The sequence below is a fragment of the Drosophila rhopaloa genome, unplaced genomic scaffold, assembly GCF_018152115.1.
Source record: "Drosophila rhopaloa isolate 14029-0021.01 unplaced genomic scaffold, ASM1815211v1 contig_2, whole genome shotgun sequence".
NCBI lineage: Eukaryota > Metazoa > Arthropoda > Insecta > Diptera > Drosophilidae > Drosophila > Drosophila rhopaloa.
In genome coordinates this window covers 2,304,232-2,315,526 of record NW_025335083.1, presented here as the reverse complement: position 1 = coordinate 2,315,526, position 11,295 = coordinate 2,304,232, and the positions used below count along the sequence as shown (strand labels likewise).

The 11,295-nt window shown below is 38.9% G+C and overlaps 1 protein-coding gene across 3 annotated transcripts; it reads left to right on the top strand.

Annotated features, from left to right (window-relative positions):
* The first annotated feature begins 1,027 nt into the window (after nucleotides 1-1,027).
* On the top strand, nucleotides 1,028-8,929 carry LOC108049192 (gonadotropin-releasing hormone receptor). 3 transcript variants are annotated; one of them, XM_017130304.2, is made up of 7 exons: nucleotides 1,028-1,143; nucleotides 2,882-3,087; nucleotides 3,803-4,075; nucleotides 4,226-4,325; nucleotides 5,242-5,730; nucleotides 7,541-7,881; nucleotides 8,492-8,929. In XM_017130304.2, exons 2-7 carry the CDS (start codon nucleotides 2,951-2,953, stop codon nucleotides 8,529-8,531), a joined length of 1,380 nt encoding a protein of 459 aa, XP_016985793.1. In that variant the 5' UTR covers nucleotides 1,028-1,143; nucleotides 2,882-2,950; the 3' UTR covers nucleotides 8,532-8,929. The 3 variants fall into 3 exon arrangements, with proteins under 3 accessions (XP_016985793.1, XP_016985794.1, XP_016985795.1); XM_017130305.2 differs by having other exon boundaries at nucleotides 7,541-7,890; XM_017130306.1 differs by lacking the exon at nucleotides 5,242-5,730.
* Nucleotides 8,930-11,295: the final 2,366 nt, after the last annotated feature.

Sequence of the window (11,295 nt, the reverse complement as noted above, 5' to 3'; positions counted from 1 at the left end):
TATCAGGTGGGCCAGGTGCATCTTGATAAGACCGCGCACACGCCACATTCGTAGCATACAAAAGTGCGCGCCTGAACGTGAACTTGAAATCCTTTGTCCGCTCTTGTGCCCTCATTAAATTTAATGAACCGTTTTGTCGAATTGCGAATCGCACGGCCGGCGCTTGGTTAAATTGTTAGCTTTGGCGGAGGACTTGCGGCAGATGCCAGTGGAAGCTCGACGGGATCCGAGGTGTCGCAATCCGGAAAAAGGATATTTACTGCGCAGCGCACTGAATCCCAGCGAAGGCACCGATAAGGCGTCTCTATAAGTAATTCTAACTTAATCACTTGCTCTGGGTGAGTCGCGGCTCACACGGCTGATAAGGGATCGCAACATTTGGCGATCAGACGGACCACCGTTTGAACTTTGAGTCGTGTACACGCATTGATAAACGTTAAATTTATGCGGGCGGGACCTGCGAACACACCGAACCACTGGCTGTTGGGGTCGCCCGCTGTTATCACCGCGCCTAACGTTTTGTACCCCCTAATCGAAAAGTTAAGGGCTATGCTGTAATCGTGCCAAAGTTTGTAACAGCGCGAAAGACGCTACCCTCACAGCATTTCCTAATCTGACCGTCTGTATGAAAGCCGAGATCTCTGGACCAACAAGAGCTAGTGACATGAGATTAGACGTTGAGCTATTCATTTAAGTCTGTCAGCGAAGGTCAGGACTGTTTCTATGGTTTGACCTATAAATGCCAAGCCCTGTAGACGTCTTCTCTGCAGGCGTTTCGTGTTCTCCCCAAATCTTAACTTACTTACAAGTGAAATGTTAGTTGACTACCACAGCTTTCTCCATAGTTGGTCGTCAATAAGTATGCAATGATTCTTGCAAGTTGAAAGCCGGGTATTTTGTGGTCGGGACTCTGAAAGTCCCCACTTGATTCGCTCTTCTTCCAGCTGGGTTATCAGTTGTTGTCGAGATTTCGATTTCGCGGCATCAGCATCCCAGGCAGACGATTCAGTCAGTTCCTGCTCGCCGATCGGTGTGAATGTGAGCCTGCAGTACCGTTAGACCCGTGTCATCAAAAGCGATAATTACGCGCGTGTGAGCGTGGGCGGGCGGCAGTGAGAACGCCGTATTCATCTGCGCTGGGAGGTGTGTGCGAAAAAATAAAAAAGTCCGAGCGGTACTCGAACTTCTTAGGTTGAAATCCCCCATATCCATATAGTATAGGCCAGTTCACGGCGTGCCCGCATGTTTAGAAAACGAAAAACAAAACGGAAATCACAAAAGGAAGGAAAACAGAGAGAAGAATTATAGTTGTATACAGAAGAAATGAAATTAAACGGCACGTAATCAATGATTACGCCTACAATAAGTATACCTAGGCGCCTATCGATTGCTAGAGGAATCTGTAATCTTTGAGGTGTTCCAGCACCCGCTTAGGTGAACAAGGGAATCTGTTAGGTTAAACGTTTAACCGTTTATAAAGCTACAAGTACCTACATATATTGTAGTGTTTTCAAGGTACCTACAAATATTTTGGAACCAGATTTCGCTCGCTTTGATTTCCCTTTTAATTGGTAAAAAATTAGATTTAACAATAAAACGCCGTGTTCAAAAGGCATTAAACGCGGCGCGTCTAAACAAACAGCCCGTAAGTAAATTTGACTGAAGGATTAATGTGAGAACAATTCGCTGGAGATGTTATTACTTTTACCGTTCAATTGAGTGAACTCTGTTTCGATTGAGCGCAGTTGATTAACAGATTAATAATCCAGCGAGAGAGTAAGATGCTCTCCGTTGTACTTATAGTTGTATCAATTCTAGAAAGCACACAGAGCGGGAGAACTCAGCATAAGTTGAATTTTAATTATCAGTTGGAAATTGAAATATTCCAACACGGTGCGAGCGTAAATAGTTCAAGGTCATCACAAGCATTAGGACCCATAAAAGCGGTGCAACAAACAAATACCATAATAAAAATGTTCTTGAACCTACAAACACAAAGCCTTATAAAAAGTGTTCTTTATCAAATTGAGTGTAATTGATTCGATTAATTGAGTGAGTGTCTGTCGAGATAATATAGGGATTTCTGTTTGTGTTGTTCGTATTGGATTATCTCAACCAAACAAAAAGTCCAAAATACACATACATATTTCACAAATAAATTGACAGGCCCCCTAACCAAAGTGAACGCATTGAAATTTAAAATTTTAATTATTAAATTAGATAGGTAAAAAGAACTCTTAATGTACGGAAGTACAAGCTAACAGAATAATGTGACAGAAGCATATGTAAATTTTAAAATTAAAAGGAACAGCGCGGCAAAAAACTAGTGACGATCGCAGCTTCGCACACCATATCGAATTTTGTGAAAAAAATTTGTAGAGTTACGTGTGAAAAACTCTATATATTTATTAAATGTTCTCGTTTTGAATTTTAAAATTGTTTATATTTAAAAAAGATTTTTGTGAATGATAAGCATGGACATGTTTATCTTGAAAAAATGATAATAAGACCTCAACAAATTTGTTAGCATAGTTTTCGGCGCAGTCAATTAAACATTAAATGTAAAATGTTAAAAAAAACAACATTTTACGTTTTTATCCTTCAATAATTTTCAAACGCAAAACGTGGACTGTGATCGAAAGACAAGAATATGAAAACACAAAATATGAACACCAACCAAAATATGAACACCACCAATATTAAAAAATTAATCCAATATTTAGCTTTAATAGCTAAAAAAAATAAAAGGACACCAAACAAATTCATTTTTCCATAATCCGCCATCTAGAATTGTTCGCAAAACTAATATTTTTCCATAAAAATGATTAAGAGTGTGTATCTGAGTGGGAATCCCTCCTAAATAATTTGTATGTTCTTCTAGTTTTGAATAAAAGCCAAATTTCAAACTAGTCCTACACAGGGAGTATTTAATTGATTGTCCTAATCTAAAATGGGAACAGAGCTCGAAGAGAATGATCATCGCAGTCTTAGTGATTGGTCCAACGTGAACAATTCAAACGGCACAATGCACCTGTCCAAAGATATGATGTTCAATGATGGCCATCGATTGTCTATCACAGTCTATAGGTGAGTGGAATATCGACCAACACACCCCATTCCCTTCATAATCAACTCGCGGAGATCACCTCCCACGTTTTCATTTGATTATCATTCGGACTTTTCAACTTTGGCTTCTACTATCTGTAACACTTTTCCAAGTCTAAACAAATCAATCGATGTGCAGGTGTGGGTGTCGCTGCTTTTATCTGTGCACATCAGTTATTAATAAGTACAAATCATACTGGCCTCATCATCTCTGGTTTCTCATCCGCTGTCTGGCTATCTGTCTGAGATTCAATCATTCCCACTTGGAATTTGAACTTTAAGGTTCATTGTAGGGTTCACTTTTTCAGAATGCCGGAGATTCGATTAACAGATTGAGAGCGAATCCCACAAGACTTAGACAGTATTTAGCATAGAATCCAAATCTACTACTATAATGCATACTTTACTTTAAAATTGAATACTAATCCTTCAGTGGTCAGTGCACTTAAGGGTCATAAATTGTACGAGCTCAACTGATATTCTTGAACGTAATAGCGTACAATTAATTTACCTCATTCGTCCAACATGTTTACCTTTCCTAACTGCAATTCGTTGACCCAGTTACTGAGCAACGGCACCCACGCCGACACCCACCTTCGGGAAAACTTCTTTAATTTCCCACTCACCAATTTGATCGCTTCTCAACCCCTCACCCTTCCCTTTCCTCGAGTTTCATGTGGCTTTTCATTCCGTTCAGCATACTGTTTGTGATCTCAACAATCGGCAATAGCACCGTGCTATATCTGCTGACCAAGCGGCGATTACGCGGTCCCTTGCGGATTGATATCATGCTAATGCATCTGGCCATCGCCGATCTAATGGTGACGTTGCTCCTGATGCCGATGGAGATTGTGTGGGCCTGGACGGTGCAGTGGCTCTCGACGGATCTGATGTGCCGCCTGATGAGCTTCTTCCGCGTCTTCGGCCTGTACTTGTCCAGCTACGTGATGGTTTGCATTTCGCTCGACAGGTGAGTCCGCAGCCCCTTTGACTGTCGCTAATGGACCAAATTGATAGCCAGATAAGGCGGCTCAAAGTGTCAATCGGTGGATGACGGCTGCCTGCCAGCCTGCCAGCCTTCCCGGCTTCCTCGCCACCTAATTCCTCTTGTCTCCATCAGATACTTTGCCATACTGAAGCCGCTGAAGCGATCCTACAACCGCGGACGCATCATGCTGGCCTGTGCCTGGCTGGGCTCTGTCGTGTGCAGCATTCCCCAGGTGAGTCCCCAGGTAAACCTGGTGAAAACGCAGTGAAATTAGAAAAATGCACATGAAATGCACTTTTTATCTCGCCAAAAACACTCCGAAATATGTTACGTGTTGTTTTTGCAGGAATGTTACAATTTTGGTTTTGAAAAATTACAACATGGTATTTTGGGTATCCAAAAATACAAATAAATAAAAGTAAATATAATAAATAATTATACGGATTTTGAAATCAGAATTTTTAAGATCAGTTTTAAGCAAACAGAATTTTTAAGATCAGTCTTAAACAAAAATGTATCTACCAAATGGAATTTATATATTTATATTAATTTCCAAGCAACAATTTTTACTTACTATTTATGAAAGTGTAAATATATATATATATTTATCAGCTTATCATGATAGCGATATCATATTATATAGTCGTCCGATTTTTCTATAATAAAAACCGCATTTCTAAAACTGTAAAAGAAGAACTGATGTTCTTCAGATCAGTGATCTGAGTATACAACAAATTATTTATTTTTGAATATTATTTTTCCAATTGTTCCTATGGTAGCAACATGATTTAGATCCGCACTTTATCTATAATTCGATTTCTGCTATAAATAGAAGACTTTTGCCAAAGGTCATATAAATGACTTTACAACTGAGGGACTAGTTGGGGTAAAAACGAGCGGAAACGGTTAGACGGCAAAAGGGTGGATTGGTTCCACTATTCATTCTCATAAGGAATATATATACGTAATGAGATCGAAATGACTTTTTCACTGCGTTACAAGTTTTTGTACAAATTTATTTAAAAAGTCTAAATTCACTTCACCAAAAACCAAAAAATTTTAAAACGGCAATGTCTATTTTTCTAATTTCAAAGTGAGTTTACCAAGTGTAGCTGAAAAATAACATATTTAACGAACGTATCCGGCAGGCCTTTCTCTTCCACCTGGAGCAGCATCCCGTGGTGACCAACTACTTTCAATGCGTCATTTTCCACTCGTTCAGGAGCGACTTTGACGAAAAGCTCTATCAAGTGGCCACAATGTGCGGCATGTACGCCTTTCCGCTGATCATGTTCATCTACTGCTACGGAGCCATATACATTGAGATTTATCGGAAGAGCCAGCGAGTCCTAAAGGACGTGATCGCCGAGCGATTCCGCCGCTCCAACGACGACGTCCTCAGCAGGGCCAAGAAGCGCACCCTCAAAATGACCATCACGATTGTGATCGTGTTCATCATTTGCTGGACCCCGTACTACACCATTTCCATGTGGTACTGGCTGGACAAGCACTCCGCGGACAAGGTCAATCCGCTGGTGCGCAAGGCGCTGTTCCTCTTCGCCTCGACGAACTCCTGTATGAATCCTTTGGTCTACGGGCTCTACAACATTCGCGGTCGTATGAACAACAATAATCCGGTGGGTATTACAACAGATAAGGCAATTTTCCATTTTTCACATAATGAAGAAAGTTGCCAAAGGAATTCTCATTCAAAAAGATTATATTTTTCTGGAGAAGACAGAATAGTTCTTAGCATTTTTATACTCTGCAGAGGGTGTTATAATTTTAGTCAAATGTTTGCAACGCAGTGAAGGAGACATTTTCGACCCTATAAAGTTAAATATTCTTGATCAGCATCACCAGCAGAGTCGATCTAGCCATGTCCGTCTGCCGTCCGTCCGACTGGACATTAAAAAAGTAAAAATGAAAAAAAAAAATTTTGTTTGTTTTTTTTACTATTGCAGAATAATTTTTAATTCATGAAAAGATTAAATTAAGGAAATGGCTTAAATAATACAAACAATAATAATATTGAAATTTAGTTGCACTATACGAGTATTTAAAAAATAAATACTTTATTTTATTGACTTATTGTTTTAAAGAAATTACTTAAGTAATATAAAAAAAATTAGTTACGTTATTTCAGTCTTTGAATTTGAAATAGTTTATTTTATTGACTTATTGTTTTGCTTTGGATAGCTAGAGTTACTGAGATACTATTTCAAAGAAGATCAATAAGGTTTTAGGGTGTAGACCTTACAAAGGGAATCTTTTTTTTTTTTTTTTCGCGCGGAGTCCCACGGCCCATTTACCCGCCCAACCGACCGAGGGGCGCAGACGTGTATCGTACGGCACGATTCGCGATAAAATAGATGCGAGATAGGAAAATAAAGGTAAAGGTCCGGGGAAAAAAGTAATAGTTAGATCAATCTTGTGCCAATGAAGCAAGTATCAATCGTTTTAGGAGCGGCAGAGAGTCAAGATTTGATATTACAGGAAAAAGTCTATTATAGTCAGAACATAATACTCTGAAAGGCTCATGCAAGGCATAGTTAGATCTACAATGATTTGAAATTAGGGGAAAATAATTTCTAGTTAATCTACTTGGCACAGAAAAGTTTAGCCGACTTAACAAGTCGGGGCAGTCAATATTACCATGTATAAGGTTATAAATAAAGATAGTACCAAGCATCGTTCTACGGTTGGCTAGGGATGGTAAATTAATCAAAAGAAGTCTACTAGAATAAGAAGGTAAGATAAGATTTGCATCCCAGTTTAGGCGCTGTAAGGCAAAAAGAAGGAAGTTTTTTTGTACAGATTCAATACGACCAATATGTATTCCGTATTGTGGACTCCAGACGGGAGACCCATACTCCAGAATCGGACGGACTAGCGAAATAAATAAAGTTTTAGTCAAATAAGGATCATCGAATTCTTTTGACCATCTTTTAATAAATCCAAGCACTCCTCTGGCTTTATTAACCATGGACGAAATGTGATTAGAAAATTTTAGTTTAGGGTCCAAGAGAACGCCAAGATCGTTTACAAGAGTTATTCTATCCAAAGAGCTGCCACTTAACGTGTAAGTCGCGTATATCGGATTGGCCCGATAAAAAGTCATCAGCTTGCACTTGGAACCGTTTAAATTTTGTAAATTATCTCGGCACCAGTTTTGAAAATTATCTAGATCGGATTGCAAGTTCAAATGGCAGGAAATGTCCTTATACTGCAGACACAACTTAAAATCATCTGCGTACATAAGTACGCGAGAATGACTTATAATTGAGGGATGATCGTTAATGAATAATGTAAAAAGTAACGGACCCAGATGGCTCCCTTGTGGGACACCGGAGGTAACACGGAGAATTTCAGAAATTGAATTTTTAAAAAGGACCCTTTGTGACCTGCCATTTGGAATGGCTTTTTCTAATCCTCTCTCTTTTGCAGTCGGTGAACAACAGGCACACCTCGCTGTCCAATCGCCTGGACTCATCCAACCAGCTGATGCAGAAGCAGCTGACCAACAATTCGCTGATGAACGGACGAGGCCAAGTGATGGCAGCGGCAGTGGCGGCCACCACGAAGTTGGCCAATGTGGTGGGCCTGAAGGGCACCACTGCGAACTCCAACGGCTCTGCTGCAGCCGTGGGAACTGCGGTCACCTCTCCCCCGCCGCCTCTTTTGGTGGAACCCACAGCTCCGCCGGCCAGTGACGACGAGGCCAACGACGACTCCAGCCTTAGTGTGGTCACCATCAGGTGCCAGGATCAGTCCAGGTTCCGCCAGAAGTAATTTCGGTCTCTACACCCTTTCTATCTTCTTGCCACTTCGAAATACCCATGCTCACCCTCATCCTTTATGTAAATGATTTACAACAGCTCCTCAAATTTACTTTTCGCTTTTGAGTTTCGCCGTAAAATGTTTGGTTTTATGTCGTGGTTGAAGTCTCCCAACTAGAAAACAAGTATACAATTTTAAAATTATTAATAATTATTTTTCATAATTTTTACGCTCCACGGAAGTTGCATATGTTTATTTGCTAAGCAATTTCCGAAACATTTAATAAGGATTTGGACAAGCAAAATATTATAAATTTGACACAAGATTAATCAGTGATTATTTATTGCAAAGCATGTAACTCTGAATTCACAGTGGGTTTTTCTCACCCTGATAATGACGCAACAGCTGGAATGAAACCCAAATAAAACCTTTGAAAACTGCGACCTAGCTCAAGCATTAACCTTTTTAGGTTTAATGCAGGCTTACATCATTTCCATGCACCGAAATGCTCACCCGCAAAAGATCCACTCTAAAAGCATTTCCCTATCCGCACTTCATTTTATGTCAACTCATCCGAGCATCAATAAGAGCGAAGTCTAAATAAATGTATACTTTCAGCTGTGGCGACTCCATCGAAATGACCAGAGTGGTTAAATAAACAATAACAAAAGGGCTACGAGAGCAACTGGATCAATTAAGAGATCTGCTACTGTTCAACTGGAGAAGTCGGTACGGAACAAAGGGCACTTAATTTGCTAACCAGCTTATTTTGGAATTTTCATCATAAATTCTTTTAGCATTTGCATTTAGCTAGCGACAAATTAAAATGTTTTCAAGAAAACATACCTCAAAAGCAGGACAGATAAAAATTCCGATTTTAAATCGTTTTGTTTTGTACCATCAAATGTTTGGTAAACAAAGTTATCGTATAGGAAATACGCTTACATATTAAGTTTACTATTAGACATACTCTAATTAGTCGGATTATTGCTTAATTTAATATAATTTATTCATAACAGAAGAAACCGAAATAAAAATATGTAAAACATTATTGAAAATATAAAGACAGGCACTTGAACATTGATTTTGGGTTGGCAAAGGGCCCAAAGTTTCCGTTTATTTGTATTGGAACTTTTGTTAAGACGGCGCTAATCACAAGGTTTATGGCTCGAGCCCTGCACGTTAATTATACGCTCGTGTCTGTCAGCGACGAACTCTTTAATATTTATTGAATAATTTTGTTTGGATATGCGGGTAAACCAGTTTTATTTCTGGGATAAGATTGTTAATTGTTAACTACTTTTAATTATATTGTGGTCGAAACGAAAATCAAGTTATGTGGACTTGCAATCATTTATTTTTTTGTTACCGAAAGGATTATTAAATGAAAAGCAAGTCATGAGGACTTGTTATTATTTTACACATTACTTGGGCAGTTATCACTCTGACCAATTGTAAACGTGTTAATAAATTAATCATTATCAGCAAAATTGGTTATTCTTTTTATATTTCCTTGGTACTATTGTGGTATGAATATTTTAGAGACAGCTCCCGAGATTAGCTGAATGGATTAAATTATTATAATTTTTTATATACTTTCAATTTTATACCATACTGTGTAAATAAAAAAACAATTACAAATAACGTAATTGTTCGCTCTTTAAACGTTACCCTTCTCATTGACTATTTACCTTATACATACAAACTTTAATATATAATAAATTATTTTTTTTTCCGTTTATTAACCCTACTCCATTTTACCGTTTTCAAGGAAGCTTGACCAACTTTCCTGGATATTGGCCAGTTAACTTCAATCAAGCCATATCCCACCGACACCCACACAGTGCCAGGCATCTGGTCTGGTAACCCAATTAACCGGCGAAGGCATAAAATGACAATATTTTTTAATGCAATTGAATGCCCAAGATACCACCGCCCAGTCACAGTGTTAGAAAGTAGCTCACTTTCGCTACACTGCACAACAAAGTCACGTTCCTCGAGAAAACACTCGCCGATGCACATAAAGAGCAGGAAGAATGCGTGTAATCGAATCTTGAAGACCGAAAAATAAACATGTTAATAATACAATTTTATGATTAATACGAAATGAACTGCAGCAGAGGAGGGGAGGGAGGGGCGGGGAGTTCGGCGGAGGAGATGATGTTGCTGTTGTGGCGTCGAAAAGTGCGTGGGCCGTCTTACCTCGTAACCACTGAAGATGCTGGGATGGGAACATCTTGAGAAGACTTGGACGAGGAGGGCGGAGGCGGCGAGGCTTATTTATAAATCACGCACATAATGAAATTTCAGCAAGTGGTCGCCGCTGTCCGAAAAGCGGCAAAATATGCAGCGTTGATGTGGGATAGCATCTCGGGGTGTGTCCGCACTGCATGATATATCATATACACACATATGCACATCTGCATAATGCTCCACTCCAGCCAACTGTGTGCTGACATGCCGGCGACATAATGACGAACAGGTCACACAACTCCCCCTTAGACACTGTCGTGTTACGCATCACTCTCTTGTGGAAAACAGGGGAAGGGGGACCTCCGAAAGAGGGGCACTTGTACTGCATAAGTAGCCATTAATAGGTGCCATATGCATATCGTTTTGGGGCTAGTTTTTACGAGTAGTTCGGTTGTTTTAAATGCCTGCAGAGCGTGCCGTTTATTTACGATCTTCATTTCAAAAGGGCGAGGAACTGGCTGCGTCAACGTCTCCCTTCAGATCTGAGGATCACGATGGTGAAGTGGATGAGGTCGAAAAACAAGGCTGGACGCATTATCGAAAAAGGGTTCAAATGAATTCGATTTAATGGCCTTAAAATGTTCAACAATGTAAGCATGTTTCGGAATTGAATTTCTGTTTAATGGTTAAATCGTAAGGAATTAATACAGCCCTAGTGGGAAACTCCCATTGACGAATATATAAGTCGTGAAAGCATTTAATAATTATGTTTTGTATGATGTTTTATGACTGACTTAAATATGCTTAGCAAACTTTAAAAGGAAACGTTTAGGTATCTTCTCCTTGTGCATACAGAGAGGCACTTTAAGTTTTTGTTGCAACATTTGTATTATATTACGTATACGTTAACAATTACATGTATCTTCTAAAAACTTAGATCTAAGCATGCTTAAGGAAATAAATCATAATGTTGCTTTAATATAATATATATGCGGAAAGTTGGAAAAAGCTAATATAATATAATATAATGGTAAAGCCCATAAAGATTCTATTATGTAGATAAATAATGTATTATTATTATTATTCGGGAAGTTCTTATCAATTAAATCTATTCCAATTAAATTTCACAACAAACTTTTTTGTTATTCAATTAATTAATACATTATTATTATTACATCCATAAGTCGAAATTATTTTTAAATAAATAACAATGATAATCGTTTCGCTTA

Coding starts and splice junctions, on each gene's coding strand:
- LOC108049192 (XM_017130304.2), top strand. CDS start 2,951: ATGGGAACAGAGCTCGAAGAGAATGATCATCGCAGTCTTAGTGATTGG. Junction 3,088..3,802: donor TTGTCTATCACAGTCTATAG/GTGAGTGGAATA, acceptor CATTCCGTTCAG/CATACTGTTTGTGATCTCAA. Junction 5,731..7,540: donor GTATGAACAACAATAATCCG/GTGGGTATTACA, acceptor TCTCTTTTGCAG/TCGGTGAACAACAGGCACAC.